General features: G+C 42.0%; 1 protein-coding gene across 2 annotated transcripts in view; it reads left to right on the forward strand.

The window, feature by feature from the left end:
- Nucleotides 1-20833, forward strand: part of FER (FER tyrosine kinase) — a 127964-nt gene that overhangs the window by 82820 nt on the left and 24311 nt on the right. For both annotated transcript variants that reach the window (XM_051642979.1, XM_051642977.1), the window contains 2 exons: nt 365-480; nt 7725-7819. In XM_051642979.1, coding sequence (XP_051498939.1) covers nt 365-480; nt 7725-7819 — 211 coding nt within the window. The remainder of the gene's footprint in view (nt 1-364; nt 481-7724; nt 7820-20833) is intronic.

Below are 20833 nucleotides of genomic sequence, written 5' to 3' on the forward strand. Positions count from 1 at the left end.
AGGTTTTATGAGAAAATTACACAAGTAATATATTTTTTCTCTTTCTAGCAAGGTGAAAATAGAACTCATGCATTATGTCCATATAACAGATGTGCTATGTCTATGTGAATTTTCCTGTATTAAGGAAAGTATATTTTCCTGTATTAAGGAAAAATTGTAGAATCAGAATGGTTAGGGTTGGAAGAGACCTTAGAGATTATGGGGTTCCAACTCCCTTGCATGCAGAAAGAAAACCTCATTTGGCTTAATAAACATATTTCAAAGTTCTATACCAGTTACATTACTTGTGTGCATTATTTTTCTGGAGATGTGTGAAGATAGCATTAGAATGATTTTTTTATTTATTTTTTTTTACTGTTTTCAGGGTAATTTTGGTGAGGTGTACAAGGGAACACTAAAGGATAAAACTCCTGTTGCTGTAAAAACTTGTAAAGAAGATCTTCCTCAGGAACTGAAAATCAAATTTCTGTCAGAAGCCAGGTAGGTTCTCTAAATTTAATTGAAAGATATACTTGTGGGCATTTTTCAAAGTTTTATTCTTGATGGAATTACCTAATTAAAAAATCTGATCTTTAGAAAAAATCAAAGAAGCAGTAGTCAAACTTTCCCATTTTTTTTCTCTCCATCAGTACATTCCACAAGTGTTCCCCTGCTAAGTAAACACTGGCATTTTTAACATATGAATGTGGTAGAATCTGCACTTGCTCAAACTACATCTTTGGCAAAGTAAGCTATACATGCCTTTGTTATTGTCAGTGCTTCTATTAGAGAACTTTTTCTGAGATGTATCGTGTGGATTGAGATATGAAGCCTGGAAGATGCTGTTAATTTAAATGTCATTATACCAGTCTGAAATCCTACCTTACATATATGACTACTGGATCTGATAAAATGTAGCCAGGTATAAACCCCATTTAGTAATTTTCTCTTTGTAGGAAGAGTTCACTCCAGTAGAGATATTTTATGCTGTGTCAGGCAGGATATGATTCAATACTTATTTTTCAAATTACAAACATGCCACAGTATGCTAAGTATTCTGAATATATGCTGATGTAGATAGATAGGTTCTGAGACCTCAGGATAGAGGTGTGTATTAAGATAATTTCACAGTTGTTTAAATTAACTTCCTTCCTCTTGCTATGAAACCTCATGTGCTTTCATTTTTACTCCTAGTCTGAGCAATATTGAAAAATAAAAAGGTACTATCTACATTTAAGGAATGAAGATCAGCCACAGTATCTATTTAATTATTTTAAACAGCTTGTAACTTGAAAAATATTACAGCAGTATTAGTCTGGAGAAAAAAAAAAAAAAGCAAAAAGCTTTTTCTTACTAAATATGTATGTACCAGGTAGTTTAATATTTTACTCTTGATCCTAGAAAAAAAGAAAAGAGGAAGTACTTAAGGTCAGCAAATAATAGAAAAAAAAAAATTAAATTATAACATCACAGTTTGACTCAGGATCGTCGATTAAACCAACAACAATAATACTCTTGATCCTCTCCCAACCAGGAAGGGAAAGGAGACAGAGGACATTCCACCCTTTATTCCAGACCATATGTATTACACATAAGCTCTATATTCTACCAACTCTCAAATTAGGGATTCTCCCCCAGAGTTCAGTGACCTTGAGGTACATATTGGACTTCACCGTCTTCATCATCACACACCAGATATATCCAGGTCCCTGAGCAAAAACAACTCCCCAGATAGGGTTTGCCTTTGTCTGAAGCAGGAAAAACCCAAATACTTTTCCCCAACAGATTTTTTTCACATACCACAGGGACTTTATCCCCATCTACTCTACATAGAAGGTCTGACTGAGCAGGACCAGCCCAACTGACAGGTGTTAACTAACCAGGTGGCCTTTGCTAAATGTTTGTCCCAGTTTTTAAAAATTCCACCACCCATTGCCTTCAGGGTAGCTTATAACAGATCATTGTATTGTTCAGTTTTCCCTGAGACTTGTGCACAGTACAGGATATGGTGTATCCACTCAATACCATGTTCTTTGGCCCAGTAAGTGACAAGACTGTTTTTGAAATGAGTCCCATTGTCTGACTCAGTTCTCTCTGGAGTACCATGTCTCCACAAGATTTGCTTCTCAAGGCCCAGGATAGTATTCTGAGCTGTGGCATGAGGCACAGGATATGTTTCCAACCATCCTGTACTTGTTTCCACCATTGTAAGCACATAGTGCTTACCCTGGCGAGTCGGAGGCAATGTGATGTAATTTGCCAGGCCTCCCCAAACCTGTACTTTGACCACCTCTCCTCATACCACAAAGGTTTCAACCATTTCACCTGCTTAATTGCAGCACACGTCTCACAGTCATGGATCACCTGTGCAACAGTGTCCATGGTTAAGTCCACCCCCCTGTCACGAGCCCATTTGTATGTTACATCTCTGCCCTGATGACCTGAAGTGTCATGGGCCCATCGAGCCAGAAAGAGCTCACCCTTATGTTCCCAGTCTAAGTCTCTTTGGAACACTTGAGCAGCCTCATCTGCTCGTTGGTTGTGTCGATGTTCCTCAGTGGCTCGACTCAGGGGCACGTGTGCATCTACATGACACACTTTTACCACCAGTTTCTCTATCCAAGCTGCAATGTCTTTCCACAGCTCAGCCACCCAAACAGGTTTACCCTTTCACTGCCAGTTGTTCTGCTGACACTGCTTCAGCCAACCCCACGAGGCATTTGCTGCCATCCACAAGTCAGTGTAGAGATAGAGTCTTGGCCACCCCTCTCGCTCAGCAATGTCCAAAGCCAGCTGGATGGCTTTTACTTCTGCAAACAGACTTGATTCACCTTCTCCTTCAGCTGCTTGTGCAACCAGTTGTGTAGGACTCCACACAGCAGCTTTCCACTTCCGGTGGTTCCCTACAAGACAACAGGAGCCATCAGTGAACAGAGTAAATAATTTCTTAGTCTCTGGTAGATGATCATATGGTGGAACTTCTTGAGTGCATCTCACCACTTCTTGTGGTGACATTCCAAAGTGTGTGCCTTCTGGCCAGTTTGTAATTGCTTCCACAATTCATGGATGATTAGGGCTTCCTATTCAAGCCCCCATGTTAATTATAGCAGCCTGTTTACTCCATGTAGCATTGGTGGCATGGTGTGTAGGAGAAACATTACCCTTGAACATCCAGCCCAGCACTGGCAATCAGGGTGCCAGGAGGAGCTGTGCTTCACTGCCAATCACTTCTGAAGTGGTTCTAATTCCTTCGTATGCTGCAAGTACCTCCTTTCAGTCGTCGTGCAGTTAGCCTTTGAACCTCTGTAGCTCTGGCTCCAGAATCCCAGGGGTGGACTTCGTGTCTCCCCTGATGATTTCTGCCAGAGGCTCCAGGTAGGACCATTGTGTCTGGCTGTGGTGTAGAGCACATTTTTGATTTCTGGACCTATTCAGACTGGTCCAATGGCCATTGCCTGCACAATCTCTTTTAATGTGCTCAAAAGCTGGTCAGGACCCCATTTAAAGTCACTCTTTTGGGTCACCTCATAGAGAGGTTTCAGAATTTGACTGTAATCAGGAATTTGCATTCTCCAGAAACCAACAGTCCCTGAAAAGTTTTGAGTGTTCTTTTTGTTAGATAGTGGGACCATAGCTGTTTAATCACATCCATTGGGATCTGGTGACATCCATCTTGCCATCTAATTCTCAGGAACTGGATCTCTTGTGTAGGTCACTTGACCTTGCTTATTTTCACAGCAAAACCAGCATCCAAAAGAATCTGGATTGTTTCTACCTTTCTCAAAGACTTCTTCTGGTGTGTCACCCAACACAATGATGTCATCGATGTACTGCAGGTGTTCTGGAGCTCCACCCTTATCCAGTGCAGCATAGATCAGTCCATGGCAAATGGTTGAGCTGTGTTTCCACCTCTGGGGCAGTCAATTCCAGGTGTAATGGATTCCTCTCCAGGTGAAAGCAAACTGTGACCTGCACTCTGGTGCTTGAGGAATAGAGAAAAAGGCATGAGCAATGTCAGTAGTGGCAACACCACCTGGCTGCTTTCAACTCCAGCTCGTACTGAAGTTCTAGCATGTCCAGCAGAGCAGCACTGAGTGGTGGTGTAACCTCATTCAGGCCACAGTAGTCCACTGGCTGCCTTCACCTGCCATCAGGATTTCTCACTGGCCAGATAGGACTGTTGAAGGGTGAGTGAGTCCTGCTGATCACACCCTGGTTTTCCAATTGCTGGATCAGCTTATGAATGGGGACCACAGAGTCTCTGTTGGTGCAATATTGTCATCTATGCACCGTTGAAGTGGCAATTGGCACCTGTTGGTCTTCGACCTTCAGCAACCCCACTAGAGAAGGGTCATCTGAAAGGCCAGGCAAAGTGTGCAGCTGCTCAGTGTCCTCAGTCTCTACAGCTGCTATACCAAAGGTTCACTGGTACTCACTGGATCCTGGAAATACCCTTCTTTGAGATAGTCTATGCCAAGGATGCATCTGGACCAGTCACTACAGGGTGTATTTGCCACTCCTTACCAGTGAGGCTCACATCATCCTCCACAACAGTCAGTTGTTGAGATCCTCCCATCACCCTAGAAATAGTGACAGATTCTGTCCCTTGATGATTTGATGGCATTAGGGTGCACTGTGCACCAGTGTCCACCAGGGCTTTATACCTTTGTAGTTCTAATGTGCCAGGCCACTAAATCCACACAGTCCAGTAAACTTTGTTGTCCCTCTCCTCTCCCTGGCTGGAGGCAGGGCACCTCTAATATTGAGCATTTGAGATTGGACCACCATCCTGGTTGAAGGACTGGTCACTGGAGACTGGAGCAGCCTTCTTCGTAGAAGGACCGTCTCCCACATTTGCTCTATTTAGTAGCTCTTGTATGCGTATCTGGAGTATAGCAGTGGGTTATTGTCCGAGGTTCTCATGTCCTCTTTGTAATGATCACACAAGAGAGACCACAGGTGGTGTCACAGTTGGTCCCATCTCTTGCTGCTGTCTCATAGCAGGGTATCTCCTCTTAATGGCTGCAATGCAATCCTAGGTGTCTCTAGGGAGATACAGGGATTTGCCATCCCATCTGTCCAGCATCTTATTCCTTCTGTAAGGCATTTTTTTAATGGCTGAGGTGTGGGACTGTTGGGAATCAGAGAACATATCTCCATATTGTCGTGCTTCTAAAGCCAATTAATGCACAGTTGGTCATTTGAATTCATCCCAGCATCCTATGAAGGAGAATAAATGGGCATGTGCTGCTGGTACAGCCTGTGCAAACTTCGGAACATGAGCATGTCACACAGGACATGATCAGGATTTGTAATCCCACATTTGCTGTAGTTTACCTCTCACACAGCTCATGCTCTCAAGTACATGATGACTCTCTCAGGAGTGGGCGTTCTGCTTCAGCACCAGTCAGTGTCATCCTTATGCGCATATCTCTCCCTTACAGCTGAAATAAGTCAGCTCTGTTGGGTGGTAGTTCCTGTCTTACTACCAAGTGCCAGCATCAATGCCAGCATCTCTGGACAGGAATCCCAACTGCCTGTCTTCTCTTTCATCCACATCATAGATATCAGCCCCACTATCAAAGTATCAGAGCACCCAACAAAGAAGCGACTTACCTTCATTGTATGTAAAGACCTTTCTCATGAGATCTAACTCCTTTAGAGAGAAATATTGGATAAGGACCTTGTCATCACCTGCTTGAGAGTGGCCTTCTCTTCTATTTGCTTGAGAAGGACCTGATCCTTTATCTGCTCTTCCGTCTGCTGGATAAGAATCTTCTCCTTCACTCTCTCCTTGGTCTTGTGAAAACTGTGGTGATTTCAGATGGGCATAAGGTCTGGGACCTTTTGTCTTTGCTTTACCCTTGGTCATACAATTAACTTTTACCCATTTGGATTGAGTGGGAGTAGCCTTAGTCTTTGCAGCAGCAGCAGTGGTGGCAGCAGCCTTGCCTATGGGTGAGTGGCAGTGAGTGGAACAACACCTCACCCTACACATCCACAATACATTATAACATTCAGCAGAAGCATCCCTAGTGAAACAATGGTATTTAGGTCAAGAGCTGGGAGATTCAGCCTGAGAGAAAACAGAGAAGTAAAGCTGAACCTGCTACTGCCATTACCTACCTAAGACCTTTCTGTTTACTTGAGGATTTCTACTGTACACACATAGTGCCATCATACAGATCAGTATCAAAACCCCTGTGATCCATAGATAGGTTATTACACAGCTGATTATGGCTGTAGTCCTGTTGGTAAACCATAAAGCAATAACAAGAGCAGTTACACACAGCAGTATTATCCTGGCTGAATGCCACATATACAACTGCATGTTGGGAAAAAAGTCCAGCAAAACTTTGCAGAAAGTGCCTATTCAGTTTTCAGCCTGTCAACATATTCAGTAGAAACATTGCCCATAGCTGTCTCAGGGAGTCCTCCCATCAGAGGTGGTATTTTAAATATCTAGCTAATTAGTCAGAATTTATAGCCTGGTATTAAGATACAACCTAATGTTGGGCACTAATAAATTATTGTCACAGTTTGACCCAGAATCAGGAGTTAAGAAACAGTAATGCTCTCAGTCTCCTCCCCCTTCCACTCAGATAGGGAAAGGAGAGAGAATAAGGAGAGAGACTTTCCAGATTGAAAACTAAATTAGACAGCTTTAATTAAATACTAATGATAAAAGAATTATGTAGAAATACATGCAAGCATGTGCAGGAATGTGCAAAACCCATATTGCCTCCCCCCACCCCCAGCAACTCGCATGGCATCTCCTGAGCTGTGATGAATTCCAAAATGAACCAGATGGCTTCCAGAGGTAGCGGCAGAGCAGACAGGAGCTGAGGGTAGAGTGATGAGGGTCAGGAATGCACAAGCCTAGGGATCAATGGTGATGGATAGATGGTGTTGTCCCTGGACACCAGCCATGGATGGAAGAGAAAGAAGAAGATGAAGGACTTAACTTCCATGATCCCTGAATTATATATATGGGATGGAATACTTGGGTTCACTGATTTTGCCATCTGTCTAGTCTACTCCTTCCTATGGGAGCGTTGTAGATGTGCATCTTCTGCTCTCTTTGTATCCAAAGTAATAGATTCAACAAGCAGAGCAAGGTGTCATTGGTCTCTCAGCAGTAACTACAAACATTCAGGCATTATCAGTCCACTAGCTGGAAAACTTGCTGCTAGTTTCACTAAGTTGCTGCTTAAAATAGAGTTAACTGAAGAAAAAAAAAGTGAAAGGAAAACTGGCTTCATCCTGGCTCAGACTAGGATAAAGTTCTCTGTAGAATTCATTTCATTTTAGGCTGAAAATGTTCTTATTAAAGTATTGTGTAAGAAGTTGTAAATGTTTTTGTTTAATTCCCAAAGTTAAAATTGCTGTCCTTCTATTATTTTAAAACTTATTGAATTAATTAATCCCTAAAGTAAATCTGCAATGAGTGTGCATTTGAGCAATTTGAAAGTATAGAGGCATGCTCTGTGTGCTTTTTTGATGTAGCTCTTCTTCTCATCCACCACTGAAATGCTATTTAATTACAAAGATTCTTGAGAAAATGCAGTATGCCCTTGTTTCAAGCAGGATGGTGATTGGTCTGTTACATTGATCTTTCCTTATAATAACAGTAATAACTTGTTCCATTAAAATAACATTAAGAGTTTAACATATTTTCCTATAATATTTAATCAGTATGTCCAATAAAGTTCATTAATATAATAAACTTGCTATGTGTTTTGCAGAATACTCAAACAATATGATCATCCTAATATTGTAAAACTTATAGGAGTGTGCACACAACGGCAACCTATTTATATTGTTATGGAACTTGTTCCAGGTAATTTTTTTCTTTCCCCCCTTCCCTCCCCTCAACATATTTTCATAGGAATTGTTTCCATAATATGAAATGTATTGTTTTCTATTTGTCTTCTGCATTCTTATGACTAATCTCAAAAGTAATTTGTGTTGCAACTCTTTGGAAATACTGGCTCCTACTAGCTTCAGAGTGGAGTGTGCTCCGCAAATCTGCTGTGAGCCTTCTCGTAGCCATTCAAGACAATTTAATTTGCTGAAAGGTATCTCAACTCTATCTTTTTTTTCCTCATGAAAGATTATACTTCCTTTAACAATAGAGTTATACAATGAATGTTAAGATGCTTGTATTTAAAAAAACTTCATAGCTGGGTAGTGTTTCGATTCTGATAACTCTGATTTGGATTATCATTGCTAATACATTATTTTTTTGTTTTCCAAAAGATATTGTTCACTTTATGGGTTGCTGGTTGCTCTTGGTTTATTTTTTGGAATGTTGAGTTCATTATATTCCCCAATTGCTGGAGAGAATTTTAGGTTGTTGGGGTGATAACAGCATTTGGGCAATTTTATCTCTTTCTTAATTTTATTGAAAATGTGGGGAGTTCGTAGCCTCTAGTGCTGCTTAATATGCAACAGTGTATTTGTTTTATTTAACACTGGATTCGTCTTAAAATTATACAAGCTTTTCTAAGAACCATTTCATCCATTAAGATTTTGATTGTTCATAATTCTTGAGTACTGGCTTTAGTACAAGAGCACTGATGAAATCTCTGACCTATTGGAATGTTCTGCCTGTATTCAATTAGATTATATTAGATTATTAAATTTGTACATGTTATTAACTTTATTAAAATGAAGGCTACAAGCGGTGTCCTGCTTTTCAAGCATATTTTGATAATAAGCTTCTCCAGATATCTTTGAAGATAAAAATAAATCCTGATATTTTAACATTTTATTGTTCTGGTTCAGAGTTTTCAAAGCCTTGGAGAAACTGTTGAAACACACTAATAAAATTCAAGGAGGAATTAGTGAGAATCTTCCTCTGATTCTCATGCTTATTTTATAGTCCAAGTGTGCCCAAAAATTCTTCTATCTCCTAGCTTTGAATTTGCAAGAAAAATAATTCTTAAATTTTGCTGATTTGTAAGTCCTCTGGCTAGCTTCTATGCTTGCCTGCTGTCGCAAGCTGGTACCGGGGGCTACCGGCTGTCAAGTGCTTTTGCGACTCTCCCCCTGATGTGGAGGGGTTTGTGAATAAGCCCGAGGGTCACACGTGGTGCTGCCTCTCACGGAGGAATGGCCACCGCGGGACCGTATTTCAGGGTGGTAGTTGGAAAGCACCCCCACCCCACCACGCTCTGAAATTGCCTCTAAAGCCAAGGTTTGCTCCACAAACTAATTGGTTTATTAAGGGTTAACACAAACCGAGGGATGATGTTCAGGGACAATGCAAATGTGAATGGCTACCAGGGATATAAATATGTATGTAGTGAGAAAGTGTCCTTTAGGGAGGCAATGCAAAAGGTCCTGTGCTTTTGAGGGAGAGGGTTAAGGACCAAAGGGAGGAGGGAAGGAAACCCGGCCTCAGTCCTCCTTAAGAGGTCGAGCTGTGTGTTCGTGTATGAGGAAAGGAGTGAGTGTGTGTGTGCTGTGTTCAAGCCATCACTTTTCTGTATTGTTTTAAACCTTGGCCAGGACACCATGAATCTAACAAAACCAGCTAGAAATTATTAGGATGCCAACTCTGAAGAAGCTGCCAAGGAAAGACAAAACACTTATTTAGACCAGTTAAGGGAAGCTGTGATTCTGATATTACTGACTTTCTGTTTTCTATGGCAAGTTTGGATGAGATTACATAAAATAATAGTTATTAGTGCTCTGGCCTAGTATTTAGTACTGCTCTTTGAAGAAGAGAACAGTAGTAGGCTTGCTGACTAGCACTGAACACTCAACTTTCTCTGTGTCTGCTTTGTCTTTGTGTTGTCTTAAATGTGTTTATGCTTGAAAATGTTTAAGAAGTTTAACTCTGACATTCTTTTACTATGTAAAAATGGCATGTTTTAGCTTAGAATTGTATTCTGTAATGTATGGCTGCGAAGGCATGTTATTAATAGATGTCTGATGGGGTTTTTTTCCTGAGGAAAAAAGTAGAAACCCTTCTATAAAATGTGAAATTTCTCTTCTGTTTTCTGAGTTCTGCTTAATGCTTTTCTACTATATGTATATGCAAAATATATGTAGCTATGCACTATGTGTTTTAAAATCAATGGTGTGGCTCAATAGCAGCTAATGCTGCGTTTAATTACAGAGGCATATCTCAATTCAGATTCTTTATTTTTTCAGGTATTAAAAAGATTACTTTGAAACTTAGCATTTCATGTAGAGAGGTACTACTCTGTTAGTGATTCTGTCTTAAACTGTTTCTGCAGAGAAAACTTCTTCCTTTGTTGCAAATGTAAATGGGATTAAAAACTATGCATCTGGACAAAGTCATCAGAGAATACAATAGAAAATGTGACAGATACTTATTTAAGCATCCATTGTTACATGCAAAAATAACCCAGATGTTGCTAACAGATAACAGAGAAATAAATTATCAAAGACAGTTATCCGTTTTAGGTAGATGTCTTTACTTGTGTATTAACAAAACAAGTAACATATCTCCTAAAATAAGAATTACAGGGATAAAGAAATTTCAAGATGGATAATGTAGCACAGATTGGCTGAAATAATAAATAAGGTAACAGAGTGTGCTGCAGATCATAGAATCACAGAATCATAGGGGTTGGAAGGGACCTCGAAAGATCATCCAGTCCAACCCCCCTGCCAGAGCAGGGTCACCTAGAGCACATCACACAGGAAGGCGTCCAGGCGGGTTTTGAGTGTCTCCAGAGAAGGAGACTCCACAACCTCTCTGGGCAGCCTGTTCCAGTGCTCTGTCACTCTCACAGTAAAAAAATTTTTTCTGATATTGACCTTAAACCTCCTATGCTCCAATTTGTATCCATTACTCCTTGTCCTATCACTGGTCATCACTGAAAAAAGCTTAACTCCATCTTCTTGACACTCACCCTTTACGTATTTGTAAACATTGATGAGGTCACCCCTCAGTCTCCTTTTCTCCAAACTAAAGAGACCCAGCTCCCTCAGCCTTTCCTCATAAGGGAGATGTTCCACTCCCTTCATCATCTTTGTGGCTCTGCGCTGGACTCTTTCCAGCACTTCCCTGTCCTTCTTGAACTGAAGGGCCCAGAACTGGACACAATACTCCAGATGCGGCCTCACCAATGCAGAACAGAGGGGGAGGAGAACCTCTCTTGACCTACTAACCACACCCTTTCTAATACACTCCAGGATGCCATTGGCCTTCTTAGCCACAAGGGCACACTGCTGGCTCATGGTCACCCTCCTGTCTACCAGGACCCCCAGATCCCTTTCACCCACACTGCTCTCCAGCAGGTCAGCCCCCAACCTGTACTGGTGCATGACATTTTTCTTCCCCAAATGCAAAACTCTACACTTGCCCTTGTTAAACTTCATCAGGTTTTTCCCCGCCCAAGTCTCCAGCCTGTCTAAGTCTCTCTGAATGGCAGCACAGCCTTCTGGTGTGTCAGCCACTCCTCCCAGTTTGGTGTCATCAGCAAACTTGCTGAGGGTACATTCTGTACCCTCATCCAGGTCGTTGATGAAGATGTTGAACAACACCGGTCCCAGTACCGACCCCTGAGGGACTCCACTACTCACAGGCCTCCAACTAGATTCTGCCCCATTGACTACAACTCTCTGACTTCTTCCTTTCAACCAGTTCTTGATCCACCTCACTGCCTGATCATCAAACCCATACTTGATCAACTTATCTACAAGGATGCTGTGGGAGACGATGTCAAATGCTTTACTGAAATCAAGATAGACCACATCCACCGCTCTACCATCATCTATCCACCTAGTAATTTCCTCATAGAAGGCTATGAGGTTAGTCAAACATGACTTACCCTTGGTAAAACCATGTTGACTGCTTTTGATGACCCCCATCTCCTTGATATGTCTAGAGATAGTGCCAAGGACAAGTTGTTCCATCACCTTTCCAGGGATGGAGGTGAGGCTGACCGGTCTATAGTTACCCGGGTCCTCCTTCTTGCCCTTCTTGTAGACTGGTGTGACATTTGCTATCCTCCAGTCCTCAGGCACCTTTCCTGTTACCCATGACTTACCGAAGATGATGGAGAGTGGACTAGCAATGACCTCTGCCAGCTCCCTCAGCACCCTTGGATGCATTTCATCCGGACCCATCGATTTATGGATGTCCAGATTACGCAACTGATCCCTAACACAATCCTCATCTACCTGGGCAAACTCCTCCTTTATCTTGACTTCTACTGGGGCTATATGAAACTGGGGCTCATGGGGAAAGCCTGCAGGAGTAAAGACAGAGACAAAGAAGGCATTCAGCACCTCTGCCTTCTTTAAATCCTCTGTCACCAGGGCACCCACCTCATTCAGCAGTGGGCCTATATTGCCTCTGGTATTAGTTTTGTTGGCTATGTATTTGAAAAAGCCCTTTCTATCGTCCTTAACCCGACTTGCAAGGTTAAGTTCCAAGGAGGCCTTAGCTTTCCTAGTTGCCTCCCTACATTCTCTGACAACAGTCCTATATTCCTCCCAAGTAACCAGCCCCTCCTTCCATGATCTATAGATTTTCCTTTTCCATTTGAGTTTGCCCAGCAGTTCCTTTTTTAACCACTCTGGTCTCCTAGCTCCCTTACTAGATTTTCTACCCATTGGGACACACTGATCCTGTGCTTGCAAGAAGTGGTCCTTGAATGTTGACCACCTATCTTGAGCCCCTTTACCTTCTAGCACTCTGTCCCATGGGACTTCCCTTAACAATTGATTGAGGAGGCCAAAGTTTGCTCTGTGGAAGTCCAGGGTTCTGGTCCTGCTGGGTATTCTGTTCCTCCCACACAGGATCCTGAACTCCACCATCTCGTGGTCACTGCAGCCAAGGCTGCCATTGACCACCACTGCTTCAACAAGGCCCTCCTTGTTGGTGAGCACAAGATCCAACAGCGCTCCTCTTCTAGTTGGCTTATCCACCATTTGCATTAAGAAGTTGTCATCAATGCACTGGAGGAACCTCCTAGACTGTGAAAGGCTGGCTGTGTAAGTCTTCCAGCAGATATCGGGGTAGTTAAAATCTCCCATGAGGACCAAGGACTGTAATTGTGAGGCTGCTTTCAGCTGCCTGTAGAAAGCCTCATCAACTTCCTCATCTTGATCAGGAGGTCTGTAGTAGACCCTCACAACTGTATCACCCATACCACCCTGCCCTTTAATTCTTACCCACAGACTTTCAACTTGCCCCTCATCAGCCCCTGCACAAAACTCGATACATTCTAGCTGCTCTCTCACATAAAGAGCAACTCCACCACCTCGCTTCACCGACCAATCTTTCCTAAAAAGCACACAGCCATCCATGGCCGCATTCCAGTCGTGTGAGCTGTCCCACCATGTCTCTGTTATTGCTACCAGATCATAACCCTTAGACCGCACACAGACCTCTAACTCTTCCTGTTTATTCCCCATGCTGCGTGCATTGGTGTACAGGCATTTCAGGAAGCAAGGAGAGCACACTGGTGGGACCAATTCTTCCTTAGACCACCTTCCTTCAGGCCCTGGTATGTTTCTCTTCGGCTTGTCCCTAACAGACCCAGTTTTCTCCCCTTCCCCCTTCACATCTAGTTTAAAGCTCTCTCAATGAGCCCTGCTAAGTCCTGCCCCAAAAGCCTTTTCCCCCTCTGGGACAGGTGCATCCCACCTGCCACCATCAGGCCAGGTGTCTCATAGAGCAGCCCATGATCAAAAAAACCAAAGCCCTGCCTTTGGCACCAGTCTCATAGCCATTCATTTATCAGTAAACTCTTCCTGTTTATCTCTCCACCCAATCTTACAGGAGGTATGGAGGCAAACACGACTTGTGCTCCAGACCCCCTAACTAGCCGTCCCAGGGCCCTGAAGTCTCTCTTCATTGCCCTTACATTTCTTGTAATAATTTCGTCACTGCCAACCTGAAAAATCAGCAGTGGGTAGTAATCAGATGGATTTACCATACTAGAGAGTTTCCTTTTAACATCTCTAATGCGAGCCCCAGGGAGGCAGCAGACCTCCCTGTGGAATGGGTCTGCTCGACAGATGGGCCCTTCAGTTCCCCTCAGAAGGGAGTCTCCCACCACAATTACCCTCCTTTCCTTCTTAGTTGAAGAAGTCCTAAGTCGTGGAGCTGAGCGACAAGTCCTAGGCGGTTCACTAGACAAATCTGTCACTCCAGCTTCATTTTCCTGTCCCTGAAGTTCCAAGGCCTCATACCTATTCTTCAGGGGCAATTCGGAGGGTGGAGGGGGTTGGGAGGGTTTTTTCTTGCCTCTCCGAGGACGGACCTCCCTCCATTCCTCCATGTCCCTAACGTTCTCTCCTTCTGTCTGAGGACAGGAGGGGAGGGGATCCGTCACTTCTTCTAGCACCTCTTCCTTCTGCCCTTGCCTCAGGGTTTGGCTCCACCAACCTATTTCGCTCTCACAATCTCTGATGATTCTAAGTCTTTCAACCTCCTCTGTCAGTCTAACCACCTGCCTGAGGAGATCATTGATTTGCTCACACCGCACACACGCGGTGCCACTGGCTCCCTCTGGTACCAGTGCCAGGCTCAGGCACTCGCTGCAGCCAGAGACCTGCACAGCTGCGTGCCTGCTCAGAACCTCCGTCTGAGTTCCCATATCCTTTTTCAATACGGTTTTAGGGCGTGTTGTCACCATGCTAGAGAAAGCTACCGGTGTTCTCTGCTTCCTGCCTGCCCTCGCGCCACTCCCTGCTCCTGCCGCTGCCGCTCTCCGCTCTGCGCTGCCGCGCGCTCTGAGGGAGCTGCCGAGATGGCCGCTGTTAAACCTGCCGCCGTTCTCAGCCACACCCCTGCCACGTCAGCCTTCCTGTTCCTCTCAGGATTCCCGCTCAGACTCGGGTCTGCTCGCTCTGCTCCGGCTTCGCCGTCTCCGGGAAGCCCGGCCCCTTCTCTAATCCTCAGAAATTAAAGGAGCAGCTCTCACCGCTGCCGGTGCCGCTGCCGCTCTCCGCTCTGCGCTGCCGCGTGTAGTGCAGCAGTTGATGTCCAAGTAGAGACCAGTGATGAGGGGTGTTCATCAGGAGCCAGTACTTGGACTAGTGCTGTTTAGCATCTTTGTCAGTGACCAGGACATTGAACTTGAATGCACCCTCAGCAAGTTTGCTGATGACACCAAACTTTGTGGTGAGGTGTACACACTGGAGGGGAGGGAGGCCATCCAGGAGGACCTTGACGGGTTTGAGAGGGGCTCATGCAAACTGCATGAAGTTCAGCAAGTTCAAGTGCAAGGTCCTGCACCTGAGTTGGATCAATCCCAGTCACAGTTACAGGCTGGATGGAGAATGTATTGAGAACAGCTCTGAGGATAAGTACTTGGGGGTGATGGTGGATAAAAAGCTCAATAGGCCAGCAATGTGTGCCTGCAGCCCACAAAGCTGTGTCCTGGGCTGCATCAAAATAAATGTGGTAGCAGGTTTAGGGATGTGATTTACCTCCCCCTCTATTCAGCTCTCATGAAACCCCACCTGGAGTACTGTCTCCAGTTCTGGAGCCCCCAACACAGGAAGGACATAGAGCTCCTGGGGAGAGTCCAGAGGAAGGCCAGGAAGATGATCAGAGGGCTGGAGTGCCTGTCCTCTGAAGACAAGCTGAGAGAGTTACCTGTTTCAATACCCAGCTGTTGCTAAAGCCACCTTCTGTGTACCTTGCAGTTTCTCTTCACACAGATATGAACCCAGTCTGTTTCTCTAGTTTTTCGTCTTTCTCTTACTTTATCCTTTCCTCTTGCACTCAGCCAAGTTTCCAGCTTCCATTTTTCTGTCTCTGGTTGTCTACAACCTGTTGTGCTTCTGCCTCTTACACCTTCTCTCATTGGGCAAGTCGCAGTACAAACCATGCATCTGACTGTAGATTCCCTCGCTCTATAGCTGTCCAACTTCAGCCTTTTCCCCTTGCTCTCTAGTACCACACATACATATACAGAGCTAGTTTCTTCATCTTCCTTTCCTGTTTTCTTGGTCTTGTACATTCACGTGTGCCTCTGCCTTCCTATTTGCTGCACAGTTTCCAGCTGTGAGGATATTAAGAGAAGAGAAGGAGCAGTCAGATTCCTTTGTTGGGGTGTAGGTGGTGGTGTTTTAAAATTCCTTGCAGCTCAGAGCATCTGTATTTGATAAAAAAGAACCAACGCCCCACTATACAGTCTTATTTTATTGGGACATTTGAGACTAGAGTTTGATTTTTTATGTTGTCAAATATTTTAGACTTAGATTGTATCAAAGCCTATTATATATATAATGTACAAATATTGTAAGTGTTATATATATTTGTATTAAGATTGTACAAAAATAAATCAGCAAGTAGATGAAACTAGAAAATCTCTTTGAAAAATGAATAAAAACAACCAAACATCAAAACTAAGCAAAGTGTTTTGGTAGCTGCAAGAACTCCTGCATACATCTTACTGTTTTGGTTTTATTTGCTGATATTCCTTCACATTACATATGCACATATTTTTTTACTTTACCTAGAATAACTTTGAAGTAAAATGCTTATTATTTAATGTGTCTGCATTTAAAAGATGTTAACTGCTTTTTTGTAGAAAAACCTGTTTCACATATCAGTGCTTTCCACTCTGGGATCCCTTACAAAACCAGTTTTGTTTGTTTGTTTGTTTGTTTTTTAAGTAGCATCCTAATTTCTGGAGTAGGTTGTATGTATGTTCATAGTCCTGTGAACTTACAGCCACAATACCAAAACATAGAGTCCAAGTAGTCTGAGCAGGATTATTTTGTGCAGCACAGAGGAAAAGGTATGCATGTTATTGATGTCTTGCTATAATTTCTAGTTTCTTCTTGACAGATTCTGACAGACTCGGTTTTGGACAGGCTTTTATGCTGTTTGGGAATAAGTAGTTCATGTGGTAGGATCATTGGCTTCAGACTCAGACTTACTTGATCCACCTTAAATCTAACACAAGGTTGCTGACCATTGTCAGTATTTTCCTCATTTTGAAAATCCTATGTCTGTAGTATGTCATCCTGTTAAAAGGAAGGGAAGAGCATGTGCACCATGTTGTAGCATCTTGATCTCATCTTCATTCTGTTGTGGTATAGTTATTTTGTGCTAGTGAGCCTTCTCCTTTGTAGTCTCGTTGCAGGTCTGCTAAAAAGTCATCCATGTCACAGTACTGGTACAAGCAACATCTTTTTTTTTACCTATTTGTTGCTGCTAATCATGTAATAGAATCATAGAATGGTTAAGGTTAGAAGGGACCTTAAAGATCATCAGGATCCAGCCTCCCTGCTATGAACAGAAATACCTCACACTAGACCAGGCTGCACAAACCTCATCCAACCTGGTTTAACTCTTGGTTTTTTCTTTAATCTTTTGTTTTCGTGTGCATGCATACTCATAGTTCATTAGTACCATTGTTAATATTAGTCTGGCAAAACTGCTTAATGTGAAAAATTAAGTTAGAATTTTTGCGATAGTATTCTGTTGGTAGTTGATAAACCATGGGTTTATTTACTGGTACTGTTTATGTAAAATTAGGTAAATAAGAGTGAAAGCCCTGCATTGCATACGAATGATCCATTAGTTGAAAAGTGAAAGCACACTTATAAGGAAAATTAGTACTTTGGCATTTCTAAACCCTTTCATTTTTAATAGTGTGTCAAAGAGCTGCTCACTTCCTTAAAAAGAAAAATCTAGAATTGCAACAAATGCATGTTTACTCTTTTAAATACACAGTTTTGAGTTGCTGTGTTTGGATTTGTTTTGTTTATAATATAGAGAGGATTAAGATACTGGGCAGCCGGAGTTTCTTTAGAAACTCCAAATCTCTTTTGCTAGTCAACTGACCATATAAATCCTAAATTTTGTAAATACTTACAGGCGCAGCTGAAGGCAATTTCAATAATATTATTATAGCTTGTAAAACAATTATGCATATTGAATCATGGAGCTCCTTTGCTTTCGGTCACTCTTAATTGGTATGGCCAGAAACATTCTGTGTCTGCATGATTAATGTGTGTATGAATGTAAGAAGAACTAGGTGGAGTCTTTAAACAAACCGATACTTAACAAGGCTGTTTAATAAAGAACAGTGAAATACATGAAGGGCTGTTTTCAGGAGTTCAGTTATAGCAAGCTGCTCTTGTGGAGCTTCTGCTTATGCATTACATTTTGTTGTCTACTTATTAAAATAATTCTGTCATGTTACTCAGACACTCCAGTACTATTATTTACGCTCCTGTAAGTCCAAAACAGGCAGTTGATTTCTGCTTTGTGATAATACTACAATTGTATAATTACTTCTGTAGCACTCACAGTGGTCAGAGCAGACCTTATTTCCTGCTTAGTGTTATTCCATGAACTGGAGTAACAGGTAGCCATGTAGAATACAATGGACATTTCACAAATAAGGGAAGACATTACTTATTATGTAGTCATTTAGTTTTGCTTCAGTCATTTCATAGTCTTAATTGGTCTGTTTATTTCATTTTTATCAATAATTATTATATTGGAGATAATGCTCTGGTGCTATGCTGCAAATAGTGATTAGGGCTTTTTATATTTAAGCTTGTTTTAAGAAGCATGTAAAGATATTCTGTAGCTGCAGTTCTACATGCAATGTTTTGTAGTAAAATCCCCTTAACACAGATTTGAAGGTATTCATGTGGATGCTTTCCTGTGAAGGTCAATAGCTGGAACATTGCCCGTAGTGAATCTTAAAGGAAGAATTTACTAGTAAGAGTAGTTCTGTTACTTACAGGACAAAATCTTAAGCCTGTGTTGGTATAATAATGATGAGGATAATCAGATTTAACTTAAAATTACCTATCTTGTACAGAATTAGATGTCTATCGCTTTGCTCTTTTGCTTTATCTGCTAACAATATTTTCAGATCAGTATTGGACAGAGTATAAAAACCATTTTTGTCACCTCTATGCAAGGACACATAACAAGAAAACAGAACAAATTTATAATGTATTATTTCTAATTTTTTAATTATTGTGTTTAGCTTTTATTTTGATATCTTGCTATCTGTAGTCATTTGTTGTTTGAGAACAGGTATTTTGCTGTTGATTGTGGAGTGCAGTATCTAATTTGCACGCAGGTTTTATATGAATTCTGAAGAATACGAATTTAGACTCTCACTGATGTTGTTATAACACTCTTTATAAATAGACCTTTCTCACTTAAGAATGTTCCTTCAGTGTTAGTATAGCTGTTTGAGAAGGTGTTTTGGGAGTTGTTTTTTTAGTACTTCAAATGGAGTTTATCTGTCTTTACAGTTCTTCCTGCAGAAAGTTCTAAGAAATTCTTCAATTTTGGAATATTGGTTGATTGAGGGTTGGGTTTTGTTAGGATAGTCTTTTATGCACCTTTCCGTAAGCTTCCTTGATTTTCTTTTCTCATTCAAGTAATGCTGCAATTTGTCAAATTTGGAAGACTTCTACATTCATGAAGTCATATAATCATACTAATTAAAAAGATGGTTCCTATGTTCATAGCAGTGAGTTCTCAGTATATAAACAAAATATTTTTTATCAGATTTTTGTATGTATTGGAGGGGAAAACTGCATAAAAATTATCATTCACTGTCCGCTGTAATTAGAATAATTCTGTTTACATGTCTAAGAAATATTTCAATTGAGTGTCTATCTTCTTTCTCACTGGCAATGCTTACTTTTTGCAGCCTATCAGACTAAATCAGTAACCTCACAGATTAAAGGAAGGAGGATCATTACCCAGTCCAGTTTCCCATAGTATTGTGTCCATATAAGATTTTGGAGTTTAAAATTCAGTATCCCAAGATTTGCTGTCAGACTTTGGAGATGTTCTGTCTTTTACCATCTTTTGTAAAAGACAGGGTATTTCAGATCAGTTTTGGAATCAAGGGCATCCAGTCAGCTATTGATTTTCCATCTGTTTGTTACCCAGCCTGGGAGTAAAGGTCATGCCAACAGCGCTTTTGGTGTGCTCAGGATGCAGTATTTGCTTGCTCACCTGAGGGGTGCTTTTGGGCCCAACATGAGAGCATTCATTGCATTGTGAGTAAAAAAGATGACTCACCTTTGCTTTCATCCTTGCACTTTAACAATGTGTTTTGGCAGTCTAATTTTAAATACCTAGATGATTCACAGTTTTGGATTATATGATTTATGCAAACCCTTTATTACTCCTCCAAATTGAAATAAGAATTTTATATGCTCTAAACAGACTGAATTTTGCTGTTAAAAATTGCAATAAATTTTTCACTGAAGAAAGAATGTATCAGATAATTTTATTCACCTGTTTAATTTGAATAGGAGCATTAAGAAAATTGGAAGTCGGTAACTAGCAGTGTATGCCAGGAGTCAGTACTGCTTCACATCTTCACTGATGAGCAGTAGAGTAAATCCTCAACAAGCTTGATACCATAATGGGAGGAGGGTCTGATACACCTGAGGATTGTGCTATTGTCCAAACGGACTTGGACAGGCTGGAAAAATGGGCTGACAGGAACCTCATGAAATTCAACAAGGGGAATTGCAAAGTCCTGCACCTGGGAAGGAACAGCCCCAGGCACCAGAACAGGCTGGGGCTGCCCAGCTGGAAAGCAGCTTGGCAGGAAAGGCCCTGGGCCTCCCAGTGGACACAATTTTGAGCATGCACCAGTAAAATGCCCTTGCTGCAAAGAGGGCAGAATCCTGGGCTGCATTAAACAGAACACCACCAGCAGATCAAAGGAGATCATCCTTCCCTTCTACTCATCGTTGTTGAGGCCACACCTGGAGTGCTGGGTCCAGTACTGATCTCCCCAGTGCAAGGGACATGGACATACTGGAGAGAGTCCCACAAAGGGCCACTAAGATGATGAAGGGACTGAAGCATCTCTGACATGAGGAAAGGCTGAGAGAGCTTTGATTTTTCAAC

The sequence above is a fragment of the Apus apus genome, chromosome Z (assembly GCF_020740795.1).
Source record: "Apus apus isolate bApuApu2 chromosome Z, bApuApu2.pri.cur, whole genome shotgun sequence".
Taxonomy (NCBI): Eukaryota; Metazoa; Chordata; class Aves; order Apodiformes; family Apodidae; genus Apus; species Apus apus.